Source organism: Hyla sarda, chromosome 10 (genome assembly GCF_029499605.1).
Source record: "Hyla sarda isolate aHylSar1 chromosome 10, aHylSar1.hap1, whole genome shotgun sequence".
NCBI classification, from domain to species: domain Eukaryota; kingdom Metazoa; phylum Chordata; class Amphibia; order Anura; family Hylidae; genus Hyla; species Hyla sarda.
Window position 1 is genome coordinate 30,595,223 of NC_079198.1, and position 16,365 is coordinate 30,611,587.

A 16,365-nucleotide genomic window follows, 5' to 3' on the forward strand; every position below is an offset into this window, starting at 1 on the left:
GGAAGCATTTGTTCTTTTTTGTGTTCAAAAGGTCGAATATTGAATATCGTTCTCCTTCTCTTGCAGCATTTGCTGAGACGTCTTTAGCAAGGTGAGGCTTGGAGGAGCCTCTCCTTTCCCTCCTATTCCAAACATGGACCCCAACGGGTGGAGTGAAGCTGGAAGTCCAGCTGAGAGCACAGGGGATTTGGGAGATTCCATGGAGAAGAGTCTAGACAATGATGCAGAAGGTGTGTGGAGTCCGGACATAGAACAAAGCTTCCAGGAGGCACTGGCTATATACCCGCCATGTGGGAGACGCAAGATAATTTTATCGGATGAAGGCAAGATGTATGGTGAGTTGCATTTCTCTAGACACAATTCTGTGATGGTTTTATGGCCTTTTTTGAAAAGTTTTAAAGCCCAGCAGTCTGGCTTTTATTTTTTTCCATTTACAGCTCCTGGGATGGCATGCTGGGAGTTTTATGATTTGAAGTGCTTTAAATTGCTCACCCCTAATTTGCAATAGTATCAGACAACTGACATTTTGAATTGTACATGTGTGGATTTAAATAAACACTGTAATTCACAATTTATTATGATCACTAAAGGCCATATTGACAAGAAAAGCTTGAAGATGGCCAGAGTTAACTTGGACTGTAAAAAGATGGACAGAAGAGGTGCGCCATGGTCCAGTCTTAAAATCCCCATACAGTTTAGTGAAAAGTCAGCCAACTGCACAAATTTTGGTAAAATCGGTGAACCGGCTCATGTATGAGGGACTCCGCACTCTTCTCTGAAAGGGAAAGAAGGGTCTGGCATGTTAAACCCCAGTATAGCCCAACTTGTTGCACATTGGCTGTTCTAAAACTGTGCCTTCCAGCATGTGTCTGTCAGGGCATCATAGGAGCTGAAGTTTTTCAATGGTTGAGCCACAGGTTGTAGACATTAGACTGCATAGGGCATAATTGTCCTATCTTTGTGCGTTATATATTTTAATGTGAATTCTTGGCTACAAATCCATGGTTGAAAATCAGAAACAGAACTCTGGAAAGGAATATAAGTAACACATACCGGTAGAGCTTGATGGGGAAGGGACAAGTGTATTGCCTGTAATGCAAGCCCCCATCCTCTCCAAGAATGAGTGAAGTGTCCAGTGCCTTGGCAACTCTTGGAATATATACTGGAAGGCTGTGGAATGATCAGTCATTAATAGTTTTCAGTCAGCAGTGGTTACAGGTCCATTATCTGGGCAGCCATAAAAGTTTTTTGAGTTGTTTTTATCTACTGAATGAGAGGTGTTAAAGGGGTACTCCGGTGGAAAACTTTTATTTATTTATTTTTTAAATCAACTGGTGCCAGAAAGTTACAGATTTGTAAATTACTTCTATTAATAAAAATCTTAATCCTTCCAGTGCTGATTAGCTACTGAATACTACATAGGAAATTCTTTTATTTTTGGAACACAGAGCTCTCTGCTGTCATCTCTGTCCATTTTAAGAACTCTCCGGAGTAGGAGAAAATCCCCATAGCAAACATATACTGCTCTGGACAGTTCCTATAATGGACAGAGATGTCAGCAGAGAGCACTGTGCTCATGATGTCAGCAGAGAACTCTGTGTTCCAAAAATAAAAGACTTTCCTATGTAGTATTCAGCAGCTAATAAGTACTGGAAGGATTAAGATTTTTTTTTTTATAGAAGTGATTTACAAATCTGTTTAACTTTCTGGCACCAGTTTATAAAAAAAAAAAAAAGTTTTCCACCGGAGTACCCCTTTAATTATTGCGTCGAAAAATGATCTGCCATTAGTGGTGTCTGTGTTCCAGGAACAAGTATAAGAGAAAAAATGTGCAGTACTCTGTGTGTCATCTGATGACTCACATACAATAGTCTGTTCCATGCAAATAAAACTCAGGTCCCTTCTAGTGATTTATTTCCTAATAATAAGGATGTCTATACACACACAAAGACATTTGCTGCGAGACAAGGAGACAATCATTCACGTGTATGGGCAATGTCCAGTAGTGTTTTAATGGAGCGATCATGTCTAAAGCCTTCAGGACACAATGGTAACCAGCTGTTAATCGCCATGAGAGCAATAGTGACATTTATGGGGAAATGGGCTCAGAATTAAGGTTAAGGTTAAAGCCTTGGATTGCCTTAAGGCCTCTTTTATATCATGTACAGGAGATCCTTATGGAATGTTTCCCCTTTTCCTAAAGCTGTGCTCTGATTCAAGGTTTTGATTTAAAAAGATGTAGAGGAGAACATATCTAGAAGAGACAATAACCATAAAAACTGCGTGGTGGCCGAACTATTGTCCATGTGGTCCCTCATGTTCTAGTCAGCAACTTACCTCATTAAACTGGCAGATCTTGGCAATGAAAAGAAAGTTAGCTTGCAGAAGGTGACAATGACTTGGTCACTTTTAAATGATCGCATGATAAAAAAAAAATTTCCAGCCAACCATGTGCGAAAAAATCTGATGTGGCTGACCACAATTTTGGCAGACAATAATCCACTGTTAGACATTTTTTAAAGGGGTACTCCGGCGCTAAGACATCTTATCTCCTATCCAAAGGATAGGGGATAAGATGCTTGATCGCGGGGGTCCTGCCACTGGGGACCCCCATAATCTTTCACGCAGCACCCCGTTATCATCAGCCCCCGGAGCATGTTCGCTCCGGGTCTGATGAGTGCCGATCACAGGGCCGGAGTATTGTGACGTCATGTCTCCGCCCCCGTGTGACATCACGCTCCACCCCCTCAATGCAAGCCTATGGGAGGGGGCGTGACAGCTGTCATACCCCCTCCCATAGGCTTGCATTGAGGGAGCGGAGCGTGACGTCACAAGGGGTCGGTGCCGTGACGTCACAATACTCCGGCCCTGTGATCGGCCCCCTCAATACAAGCCTATGGGAGGGGGCATGACAGCTGTCAAGCCCCCTCCCATAGGCTTGCATTGAGGGGGCGGAGCATCATGTCACATGGGGCGGAGCTGGGATGTCACAATACTCCGGCCCCGTGATCGGCAGTCATCAGACCCGGAGCGAACATGCTCCGGGGGCTGATGGTAACGGGGTGCTGCGTGAAAGATCATGGGGGTCCCCAGCAGCGGGACCCCCGCGATCAGGCATCTTATCCCCTATCCTTCAGATAGGGGATAACATGTCATAGCGCAGGAGTACCCCTTTAATTTAGGCAACACAAAGCTTCTCTAAAAATGTTCTGCACTTCCATTACATGGTCCCCTCCCCAGTTATTTACTTAGTTGAAGTTAGACAAAGGAACTGTCATGCACACATGCCCAATGCACGGACAACACAACATAGACTTTTCAGTCTTTCCTATATTGCCATATGCCAAATTTCCCCCACCTGTGTTTCACTACAGAGACTGGCAATACGAGGTCATAGAGAGTTTACAATTGCTCATACTTGAAAATGTTGCATCTACCCCGTCATCTCCATCATCCTCGTATCATCCAATAAGCTGAAGATCAAAGTGGAGTTTCCTGCTATGGTTGGAAGACTCTCATTGGTGCACAGGCAGGATTGTCGCCAGCATGTCTGATAAATGTTGCAATAAGTCGATCAGATTTCTACGATAATTCCTAATGTTTTACTGTCGAGATCAAGACGACAAATAACATAAACCTCGTTGTGCAAGTGATTTTATACCTTTAACACCAACAAATATTTGGATTGTTTCCTATCTGTTCTCTGACTACATACAGATTAGAGATGAGCAAACTTACAGTAAATTTGATTCGTCACAAACTTTTCGGCTCGGCAGTTGATGACTTATCCTGCATAAATTTGTTCAGCTTTCAGGTGCTCCTGTTGGCTGGAAAAAGGTGGATACATTCCAAGGAAAGAATCTCCTAGGACTGTATCCACCTTTTCCAGCCCACCGGAGCACCTGAAAGCTGAACTAATTTATGCAGGATAAGTCATCAACTGCCGAGCCGAGAAGTTCGTGACAAATCAAATTTACTGTAAGTTCGCTCATCTCTAATACAGATCCTTGTATCTTCTTGGCTTGGTTTACAAGATCCAAGCTTTATCTCTGTGCCAGCGTTAGTTTACGTTGGAAGGAACTTCTGCCTGGTCTCTGTATGTAGTTGAACTCCCTAGCACCTGGCGTAGGTGTACAGTGCATTGGAGCTGCTGTTTATTGGTGTCTGGCTGGGAGAGACCTAGAGTTAGCTTTTGTTGTGTAATACCCGGTGTCTCTCCTCCCACTCTTCCTCTCCCTGCCTTTCTAGGGGGTCTGTGATTCCAGTAAATCAAGCCTTCGCAAGGTCACATGGAAAGAAGACACCAGCGGGTGGGTAGGAGGAGGGGAGTCAGGCTGGAGGAGAAGGGGGAGGAGGTGGTAGATGAAATCTGATCCAGGTCTCTGCCTGGCAGGACAGGCTCTAGTGTGTTTGGAGGGGTTGGTGGGGGAGTAGCACACACAGACCTAATCTATTACAAGACAGCCCTGTAATGAAGGTTTACTTTGCAGAATTAACTCTTCGTTGGCCCGATCCTGCCAAGAGTGTGTTCGGTCTGTTGTAATGCGTAGCACAATGTTGCTTTTAATGTGGATATTTGTAACATTCCTCCACTAGCCAGTAATTTGGGCAACTTTTCTATTTTTCCTAAACAAAACAGATTGCTTGTGTATTATCTCTGGCTCGGTCATAACTGTAATAACTGAGGACAGTGATCATAACATGCACACGCTTGCACGCTTACACGGAGACAGCAACGCTAACAAGTTCAGCCGTAAATTTCCCCACACAACCGCCATCTTTTAGATATGACCCATGTGCATAACATAGATTTCTTGACAGTACGGTGGTCCCTCAATGGCCTCAACATACAATAGTTTCAACATACAATGGTCTTTTCTGGACCATTGTAACTTGAAACCAGACTCAACATACAATGCTACGGACAATCCAGAGCTGTGAAACGTGTCAATGGCTGGAAGAACCGACCAATCAGAATTGACATTCACTGGTAAAACACTTGTATTACTGAAGTGCATGCACTGACTGGTGTCTGGCAGCGCCCCATATAGTACAGGGAGGTATTACATGTTCTGTACTCTTTACCTGTGCCAGGATTAGCTGCTCCTTTGGACACCAGGTGAGGGCGGCTCCATTTAACTTTTTTTTTTTTTTTAGGACATTGCGTGTTCTGTACAGGACCCTGAAGAAGCTTCTGTCCTCTACATAGACCAGTGTTTCTCAACCAGGGTGCCTCCAGCTAGTTTTGCAACAGCTGGAGGCACCCTGGTTGAGAAACACTGAAATAGTTATTTACAGCTTCCAGCAGATCTTACTTACTTTTATATGTAATGACCTGTTTTGTCTGTATTAGTTATCTACTTATTTTTGTTTAATCCTCACTTTTTCCTATTTTTGGATGAGATTTTGGGGCTTCAGAGCCAATTACCAGGTTTCCATAGAGTTATGGTCCCAACATACAATGGTTTCAGCAATAAATGGTCATCCTGGAACCAATTAATATTGTAACTTGAGGGACTACTGTATATTATACTTTAACTACCACTTAGCAGAATAGCTTTGGGGTCCGTTCATAATGATGAAATTTAGCAAAGAAAATTTTCTTGCTAAATTCCTTTTGTGTCTGCAGTCTTCTGCATGGAGCAAAATTGATCCAAAATCTGAGCTTATGTCCGTGGCAATATGCACTGTCCTTTTGACAAATGGGATTTTCCTTACTGATTCCAGGGGAAGATTGAGCATGTTCAATGATCCACTGGAATCGAAATCCTCATTGGAATCCGTACAGAAGTTCCATGTGGATTTTACGTAGTGTGAAGGTGACCTTTGGGATGGGTTTACGCTGAGTTTTGTTTTTTTTCCTGTTTTCATTGTTTCAGTTACAGTACTTGTACTTGTATACATAAACACAGGCTACTATGCTGCATGAATAATCCAGTTATTTTTCATGTGGCCCTCACCTTAAACAAACTCTGGTCAACAAGATATATGCTCATCATTGTGTAAAAGGGTCAAAAAGTGTACCTGACCATAAAAAAAAATATTTTCACGTCTTAGGGAATGGTTCAGACCCCAAGCATTCACGAAAACAAGCAAGGAGAGAAGCACACGGCTGCACGCTTCTCTCTCCGCACGCTTCTGAGACAAGGTTGTCCCTAAATACTTTGAGTCCATCCAGGTCATATTACACAGAGCTGAGAGAGAAAGCGCTAAATGCACACTCCTCCCGGCTTGTTACCGGCAAGTTTTGATATTTCTTGAAGACATATCAAAATTTTTTTTTGCATGACGGTGCCCCAGTGCTATGTATGTAATACTGGTATACACATTAATGTTAGCTGAACCCTCCAACAGGAGCTAATATGTATGTGGCTGTGGGATCAGGCATGCTGGATTTCAATTTGCCAAGTTCTCGAAGAGGTAAGCCACTGCCATACACCTCTTCCTATTCACAGCTGAGCATGTACATGTAGGAAGAGATGCCTATTGACCATATGAGCATTTGGCCAATTGCTGAAATGTATGGCCACCTTTAATATTAAATTATCTGTAGTATAGTATAAAAAAAGCTGTATTTTGGGGTGCTTGGTGGCTTGAACACATACAAGTTGAGACTAAGGCCTTGTGCACATGGTTCCATTCAGCCTGTATGACGTGAATCTTGAATACAGGGCTGTACTGTTCCTCCACTATTTTACAAGAAAACCTAAATTATTTTTTATGGATTTGTTTGGAAAAAAGTCTTGAATTTTTTTCTCTTTTGTGTACATATCATGGCACTTTTCTCCTCAAAGAGGGACGGCCGACTGAATACAGAACAAGTCTATACTGTAAACTTATATTACACACTCCAAACTGCTGTAGGTGCCCGTCTACTTCCCATGTGATGGTATATCCCCAGAATGTGTCATCACTTCATGAATGGTCCAACACCTGGAACTCCACTGATCTTTAGAATGAAGGGGTCCTAGCACTAGTTTAGCACTGTAGGCCCTTTACTGTTTGTTCCTGCACAGTGTGTAGTCAGGATGCTGTCAAGTGAATGGGGCTGTGTTACAGTACCCTGCACAGTTGGTGGCTGGGTGCACATTGTGTAGAGAAAAGCTTGAAGGATACATTATGTTAAAGGAGCACTGTGGATTTGTAATGCTTGAAGCTAGTGGAGGTCCCAGAAGTCAGACCCTCACTTTTCGTTGTGATGCCATATTGTGGGGGCATGTCACCCCTTTATCAGTTGGAAATGAACCTTTAAGTGCTGGGGGTTGCATATGGCCAGAAGGAGCCACATCATGTAAACATGACTGGGTGTTTATGCAGAAATGTAAAGTAAAATGTTTAAGATATAGTGGGGCAAAAAAGTATTGTCAGCCACCAATTGTGCAAGTTGTCCCACTTAAAGATGAGAGTCCTGTCCTTTTCATCGTAGGTATACCTCAACTATGAGATGTAATGAGAGAGAAAAAATCCATAAAATCACATTGTCTGATTTTTAAAGAATTTATTTGCAAATTATGGTGGGAAATAAGTATTTGGTCAATAACAAAAGTTCATCTCAATACTTTGGTATATACCCTTCGTTGGCAATGACAGAGGTCAAACATTTTCTGCAAGTCTTCACAAGGTTTTCATACACTGTTGCTGGTATTTTGGCCCATTCCTCCATACAGATCTCCTCTAGAGCAGTGATGTTTTGGGGCTGTCGCTGGGCAACATGGACTTTCAACTCCCTCCATAAGTTTACTAGTGGTTGAGATCTGGAGACTGGCTAGGCCACTCCAGGATCTTCAAATGCTGCTGCATTGGGATGAGAGGGTGAAAATGGCTGGGCAGGTCAATCAGATATGCGTAATAGTTCCACTAGAAGCTTCGCTTCTCCAGCAAGCATCAGAGACAGAAGGGTAGAAACGGGAAAGAAGAGATGGGACCCTGTACCATCTAGTAAGTAGCTTGTAATTTGTCTCTTGAGCTTTGCAAGAGACTGATGTTTTGTGGCACATGGATACAGCAGACGCCCAATTATCATCTGACAGCTCACACCCAATAGATAATTCCCAACCTCTGCGAAACAGAAGTTGTAGATCACCAGAGGAGTCTAGGAAGAGATTGTACAGGACACTAACTGGTCGAAAGATGGCAGAGGGAGAGACACACAGACTTTCAAAAGGGAAAGTGGACAAAGTAAGTCCACCGTGAGTTTAGAGGCCTCAAAGAAGTGATTCAATGGCGCATACTGAAAGGAGGCGGCAAGAGTTAAGACATCCCCCATTCAAGATAGTATCCAGCGGTTTTAAAGCAGACACATCCAGGAAGTCTCTAAACACAGTATCGTCTGAGCACCTTTTGCCCAAAAAGAAGGCCCCATGCTACCTTTGTCTACCATGCCGGTTTAAGCAGCCCGAGATGGGAGCCGAGCTATCAGCGTTTGGACAGTGAGTGCAGGACACCTGTTTTTCTTTGCTATATACCAAAAAGGAAGGGGCCGACATAGCTGGGAGGAATGATACATTGCCTAACACTGGGGACAGTGGGCCCAGTGAGTTATGATGTGAGAGCGACGAAGGTATGTCTTGCGCATTATGTCTTGCACATTAATGCAATAGAAGCCATAACAGGGGGTAGAGAAGATATCACAGATTGAGATACCATCGCATTTGGGAGCCAGGGAAGGGCTCTGGGATCTTGAGGCTCTTATATATCAGGATTAAGACGAATATCATTTAGGAATTGTTCCATACATAGAACGCATAATAGGGAGGACAAGGGACAACCCTGCCGTGTGCCATTACAAATCTCAAAGGAAGAAGAGAGCTGACCGCTGACCCTACCTTGAGCTCGGGGGTAGGAATAAAGAGCCATTATTTGGGCCTTCATCAGAGAGCCAATGCCAATTTGCGAGAGGGTGGTCTCCATGAAGCCCCGATTCACCCAATCAAAAGCCTTCTCAGCGTCTAGTGAAAGCAAAAAAAGAGGTGTCTTAGTTCGGAGGGCCAAATTCATCACTGAAATTTTTTTCCAGGTCACGGAAAGGTAACTAGGACATAGAGATGTCCTGAATGTGACAGGGGGCCCTATGTGAAATGCCCAGTGGCGGAACCCCCCCCCCCCCGGATCCACCACTGAGCAGCCTGCAGGGGGCCCCCTGGGGGATGTGGGCCCTTGGCAATTGCCCAATCTTAACACCGGCCCTGGGTGTTTTTTGGATGCTACTCCTAATTTCTTTCTCCTCCAAACACGACGAGTTTAGTTTTTACCAAAAAGTTCTACTTTGGTTTCCTCTGACCATATGACATTCTCCCAATACTCTTCTGGATCATCCTAATTCTCTCTAGCAAACTTCAAATGGGCCCGGACATGTACTGGCTTAAGCAGAGGGACATGTCTGGCACTGCATGAGTTGAGCCTCTGGCGGCATAGTGTGTTACTGATGGTAGCATTTGTTACTTTGGACCCAGCCATCTGCAGGTCAGTCACTAGGTCCCCACATGTGGTTCTGGGATTATTGCTCACCGTTCTTGCGATCATTTTGACACCACTGGGTGAGATCTTGCATGGAGGCCCAGATCGAGGGAGATTATCAGTGGTCTTGTATGTCTTCCATTTTCTAATAATTGTTCCCACAGTTGACTTCATCACACCAAGCTGCTTGCCTATTGCAGATTCAGTCTTCCCAGCCTGGTGCAGGTCTATAATTTTTGTTTCTGGTGTCCTTCGACAGCTCTTTGATCTTGTCCATAGTGGAGTTTAGAGTGTGACTATTTAAGGTTGTGGAGGTAGGAGGTAGGTGTCTTTTATACTGTCTTTTATACTGATAACAAGTTCAAACAGAAGCCATTAATACATGTAATGAGGGAGAAGAAGTTACAGTTCTGTAAGAGCCAAAAATCTTGCTCGTTTGTAGGTGACCAAATACTTATATTCCATCATAATTTGCAAATAAATTCTTTAAAAATCAATGTGATTTTATGGATTTTTTTTTTCTCATTATGTCTCTCATAGTTGAGGTATACCTATGATGAAAATTACAGGCATCTCTCATCTTTTGGGAAAACTTGCACAATTGGCTGACTAAATACTTTTTAGTATTTACAAAATCTTGTACAAACTCTAGTTCTTGTAGTCCTCTTCAGAAAACTTCAGATAATTTAATACTCAACTTTCATCATTCAGGCCTATAGACCGCACACATATATATGGGGATTTTGTATATAAAATGTAGCTCTATAGCTATTTAATTATAAATAACCACTTTTATATTCATGTTTGTTATTTTTGTTTTCCTTTTTCTGATCTTTTATGTTTACTGTACGTGTGTTGCCTGTTTGTGATTGATTGTTGTACAAGTATTTATAGACTTCTTGGTATAGACCTCCTGTCAGGTGACCTTCACTCCACACATCCATGAGACTGAGGGTCACATGACAGGAGGTCCTGAAATAAGAATTGGTCTGTTATAGTAACATCATAGTACCTCTGGAGCTTGGGACATTGGTGGAGATTTATTAAAAACCTGTCCAGAGGAAAAGTTGCTAATTTTTTCAGAGGCTTTTAAAAAAAAAAGAAGCAATCTGATTGGTTGCTATGGGCAACTCAGCAACTTTTTTTTTCTCTAGACAGATTTTTATACCGTATTTTTCGCCCTATAGGACGCACCGGCGTATAAGACGCACCCAATTTATAGGTGCAAAATCTAAAAAAATAAAGATTTTGAACCCAATAGTGGTCTTCAACCTGCGGACCTCCAGATGTTGCAAAACTACAACTCCCAGCATGCTGGGAGTTGTAGTTTTGCAACATCTGGAGGTCCGCGGATTGAAGACCACTGCATAGGAGGTAATACTGATGTGTCCTCGCCGCTCCGGACCTGTCACCGCTGCCATGGATGTCGCTCCATCGCTGTCGCCGTGTCCCCGTCGCTCCGGAACGTCTCTGCTGCCGGCCGGGTATCCTCGCTCTCCGTCGCCGCCATCACATCGTTACGCACTCCGACGCACATACTCGACGACGTGATGACAAGGAAGGAGAGCGCCGGCCATACAGGGGATCCCTGAACGGAGAAGACACCGAGGAGGCAGGTAAGGTCCCTCCCGGTGTCCTGTAAGCACTAACCCGGCTATTCAGTCACGCTGCCGGGTTAGTGTCACTTTCCCCTCAGACGCGGCGGTCAGCTTTGATCGCCGCGTCTGAAGGGTTATTACAGGGCATCACCGCGATCGGTGATGTCCTGTATTAGCCGCGGGTCCCGGCCGTTGATGGCAGCAGGGACCGCCGCGATAGGGGTGTATTCGCCGTATAAGACGCACCGACTTTTCCCCCCAGTTTTGGGGAAGAAAAAGTGCGTCTTATACGGCGAAAAATACGGTAAATCTCCCCCTATCAGAGAAAAACAAGACCAGGCTCAAATTTATCAATCAATCTGGGACTCAAATAGTTCAGGTAAAATGAAAGATGAGCTCTGGTTGCTATCAGGCCCTTTTAATTGTCCAGATTGATTATATCTGGGCCGACAAGTATGGCTGAAAGAGTCTTAATATTTTACATTTATTATTAAAAAAATCCTGGCTTCCAATGGTGAATGATCCATTATTGCTAATAGGAGGAACCAGGAATTTGACCCTTCTTTGCCACCTGCAGATCATTTAGAACACGACCTATGGGGAAGCTTTGTAGCGCCATATTTTTTCCTGCTTGGAGTCATAAAATGGGATTAGGACAAGTGACCAAAATGGGATCTCTTATTCTACATTGATTATTGTTCTTCAATACCCTTCCACAACTGGCTTACGTGCCAGGAATTCCAGCGTCCTCCGCCACATTTGTTCAGATTTGCCGGACTGCTTTGGAGTGAGGCACATGTGTCTACCAGATGGGACTATTCTGTGAAACTACATGTGGAATACAAGAAGATTGATGGGGAAATGAGGGAAAACTGTAAGTTAGGAATTTTGTTCTGGTACACGACTCCTTTAAGACCTTTTACGTTGTGTAAATGTCTAAAAAACTAAATAAAAATGAAAAGGGAAGTATATGAAATAGGCCCTCAGCCCAGTTGAGCAATTTATGCTACGCTTTTGAAAAATGTTATTAGATATGATCTGGCATGTATACAATTATTATTATTATTTTTTTTTTACATACTTAATACACTTTAGACAAGGAATGTATTGACAATAATGGAAGTGAATGGTTGCATGGTCGATCAGAACCCATATTAGGCAAGCTGCACACTTAAAGGGGTACTCCGGTGTAAAACTTTTTTTTATTTTTTTTTTAAATCAACTGGTGCCAGAAAGTTAAACAGATTTGTAAATTACTTCTATAAAAAAAAAAAAAATCTTTATCCTTCCAGTACTTATTAGTTGCTGAATACTACAGAGGAATTTTTTTTCTTTTTGGAACACAGAGCTCTCTGCTGACATCATGACCACACTGCTCTCTGCTGACACCTCTGTCCATTTTAAGAACTGCCAGAGTAGGAGAAAATTCCCATAGAAAACATATGCTGCTCTGGACAGTTCCTAAAATGGGCAGAGATGTCAGCAGAGAGCACTGTGGTCATGATGTCAGCAAAGAGCTCTGTGTTCCAAAAAGAAAATAATTTCCTCTGTAGTATACAGCAGCTAATAAGTACTGGAAGGATGGATTAAGATTTTTTTAATAGAAGTAGTTTACAAATCTGTTGATTTAAAAAATCAGGGTGGGAGCAACATCTGCACCTTTTGCATCTATTCAGTCAAAGCTAATATGGTCCTGAATACTTAAAGGAGTACTCTGGTGCAGCGTACTCCTGCTCCGTTCTGCCCGGGCTGAAAAAAAAATGAAAATAAACCATCACTCACCTTCCTGGGTTCCCGCGGAGCGCCACTACAGCTGATCGGTCCTCCGGTCCATCCTCTTCATACTTCCGTGTGAACGAAGCGTCACATGGTGCTCAGCCTATTATGGGCCGAGGCAGAACATTGCGGTGGCCGGCGATAGGCTGAACGCCATGTGACTGAGTAGTCTGCTCCAGAGTACTCCTTTAAAGGGGTACTCCCGTGGAAAACTTTTTTTTTTTTTAAATCAACTGGTGCCAGAAAGTTAAACAGATATGTAAATTACTTTTATTAAAAAAAATCTTAATCCTTCCAGTACTTTTTAGGGGCTGTATACTAAAGAGAAATCCAAAAAAGAAATGCATTTCCTCTGATGTCATGACCACAGTGCTCTCTGCTGACCTCTGCTGTCCATTTTAGGAACTGTCCAGAGAAGCGTATGTTTGCTATGGGGATTTTCTTCTTCTCTGGACAGTTCCTAAAATGGACAGCAGAGGTCAGCAGAGAGCACTGAGGTCAGGACATCACAGGAAATGCATTTCTTTTTTGGATTTCCCTTTAGTAAACAGCCCCTAAAAAGTACTGGAAGGATTAAGATTTTTTAATAGAAGTGATTTACAAATCTGTTTAACTTTCTGGCACCAGTTGATTTAAAAAAAAAAAAAAAGTTTTCCACGGGAGTACCCCTTTAATACACCTCACTACATAGTCCAGAATAGATATAGGTGACCCCACCCCGACATAGGCCAGTGGTCTCAAACAGTTGCTCCTCCAGATGTTGCAAAACCTAAACTCCCAGCATGCCCGGACAGCCAACGGCTGTCGGGCATGCTGGGAGTTTAAGTTTTGCAACAGGGTCAAAGTTTGAGACCACTGCCGTAGGCCTTATGCATGGAGTCTTCCTTACTAGTTAATATTTTCCCTCAGTGCTTCTGCTCTACCTTACTAATGTTCCTTCGTGCCTGTTAAATAAACTCCAGGCTGGTCGCACCCTCACCTCTTTTCTGTTTTGTTTTCATTATCTGTTTAATCCCCCCCTTTATTTTTTTTCTATTTTCCTTCCCCGCTCCTCGCTCTTAGTCACATGTCAACAGTGAATATTCCAGACACACCCTGAAGCTGGCAGGTGCTGCCTTCTAACTGTTAAGCCCATGAATGCACAAGTAATGGCCTTTGACCCCCAAAGCAGCTGTCATGCCTTGCTGTAGTTTCCTTTTAACACCAAGACATGCCTATTTCCTTGAATTTCAGTCTTTCTCTTGAGCTCCTTTCTCCCCACCCCCATAACCTCCTCCACCTCCTCACAACAACTGTCTCTACGCTCCCAACTGGGTCCGGCAGCACATGAACTTCTTCTTCCATACACTCCCCCCCCCCCCCCCCCCCCCCGCTGAGGATGATTCAGCAATAGCGTAAACTTGAATTCTTTAGAATGGGAACAATAGTTGCGACGTTGATGGATTTTCCTTAAAATTATTATAATTTTTTTTTTTTTAGAAGAGTCTCTTCCCGATAGACATGTTTTATAGGATGACCTGCAAACTGGAAAGGTCAGGTTCAAAGTAGTCTCCTCTTGGGCCCGTGCTTCGCAGTGTAGCACTTTATTGAAATGGAATGACAAGTGTTTTATGCAACAGGAAACTTGTTCGTGATGAAATTTGGGGTTGAGTCTAGTGACCTAGATACTCATGTATTCTCCAGCTTACGATAATTAAAGGGGTTGTTCACCTTCGTCCGCTTCCACCCATACAACAGAAGGTGAAGTGAGTGACTGTCCTCTGTAGAGCACATTATATCCAGGATCCATTGAAGTGAATGGTAACAAAACTTGCAGGCAGATTTCCTGCAGCGGGTAATTAGTTTATCAACATGTAAAAGTGCCCTTAAGGGGCTATCCAAAATGTAGTATATAACTGCTTTCATTAGAGACAGCGCCACACCTGTCCTCAGGTTGGGTGTGGTATTACAACTTGATATCATTTAATACAGTGGAACTGGGCTGCAATACCACACGTAAACTGAGGACAGGAGTGGCGTATTCCTGGCAGAAAGCTGTTTGTTTTTTTGAAATCATTTATAACCCCTTAAACAATCCCTCCACCATGGTCATATTGACAGATTAGGCCTGTGTAGTGTTTCCATAAAGAATTTGTCAATTTTTGCAAAAATGGCACCACCCCCGTCCTCAGTTTTTCTAATATTTGATAAAAATAAAAATAAAAACACCATCACACCAGTCCTCGGGTTGTGTGGAATTATAACTTGGCTCCATTCACTTCAATAGAACGGAGCTGCAATCCCTCATACAACCTGAGGATTGGAGTGGTGCTGTTTTTTGAGGAAATAAATTAGTTTTCTCAACATGGATAACCCCTTTTTAGGGTAAGATCACACAGAAGCATACACAGCATACGGTATATCACGGGGATGCGCCAAGACAGTCACAGGAGCCGAGCTCCCTGCTGTGGCCTGGTAGCTCTGTGTGTCCACTCATTGTGGTGGAATTTCTGCTATGAGTGGACACACAGAGCTACATGGCCCCAGCATTGAGCACGCTCTTGTGACTGCTGTAGGAGCATCTGCAGTGTGAAATATGCTGCAGATGTGCTCTGTGTGACCCTTCCCTTAAATGGGCATTCTGGTGGGAAGCAATTTATTTATTTTATTTTTTAAATCAACTGGAGCCAAAAAGTTAAACAGATTTGTAAATGACCTCTATTTAATAATGTTAATCCTTCCAGTACTTATCAGCTGCTGTATTCTTTTTGAATTTCTTTTCTGTCTGACCGCAGTGCTGTCTGCTGACAATTCTGTCCTTTTCAGGAACTGTCCAGAGCAGGAGAGGTTTGCTGTGGGGATTTGCTCCTGCTCTGGGCAGTTCCTGACATCAGCTGATAAGTACTGGAAGGATTAAGATTTTTAAAAATTTAAATATTAATATAAATAATTAAATATTGATTATAATAGTTTTTTTTCTCCCACCGGAGTACCCCTTTTAAAGGTGTTTTACATTTTTTACTCCCCCCACTTCTATATACCTCCATTGAAGTAAAGAGGGCTTCACTGCAATGCTAGACATCCCATAGACTGGAGTGATCTAAAAGGAAAGCAGAAGGCGCTCCATGTGCGGGATCAGCAGGTCCGGCCCATAGGGAAAGGGAAACGATCTATCCCACGCCGCTTACCAGAGTTGGTTGTGTGCACACACACAACAATGGGAAGCGCCTGTAGATGCTTGTGTCCTCATCCGCAGCCCTCCTCAGAGGCAGTAGATAAGCAATTTGACCTTGTAGTAGGAGATGTCGGCGCTGGATGAAGGAACCAGAAGGAGTGCAGCATAAAATCAAGTTGGGTTTATTCGATGCAACGCGTTTCGCTGTGCATGCGCAGCTTCATCAGGCATGCCTGATGAAGCTGCGCATGCGCAGCGAAACGCGTTGCAGCGAATAAACCCAACTTGATTTTATGCTGCACTCCTTCTGGTTCCTTCATCCAGTGCCGACATCTCCTACTACAAGGTCAAATTGCTTATCCATAGACTGGAGTGGCAAAG

At 43.3% G+C, this 16,365-nt stretch overlaps 1 protein-coding gene across 7 annotated transcripts in view; it reads left to right on the forward strand.

Moving 5' to 3' along the window:
• The window catches only part of TEAD2 (TEA domain transcription factor 2), a 145,416-nt gene that overhangs the window by 105,168 nt on the left and 23,883 nt on the right, over positions 1–16,365 (forward strand). For all 7 annotated transcript variants that reach the window (XM_056542030.1, XM_056542035.1, XM_056542031.1 and 4 more), the window contains one exon: positions 67–335. In XM_056542030.1, the coding sequence (XP_056398005.1) occupies positions 134–335 (202 nt within the window). In that variant the 5' untranslated portion in view covers positions 67–133. The remainder of the gene's footprint in view (positions 1–66; positions 336–16,365) is intronic.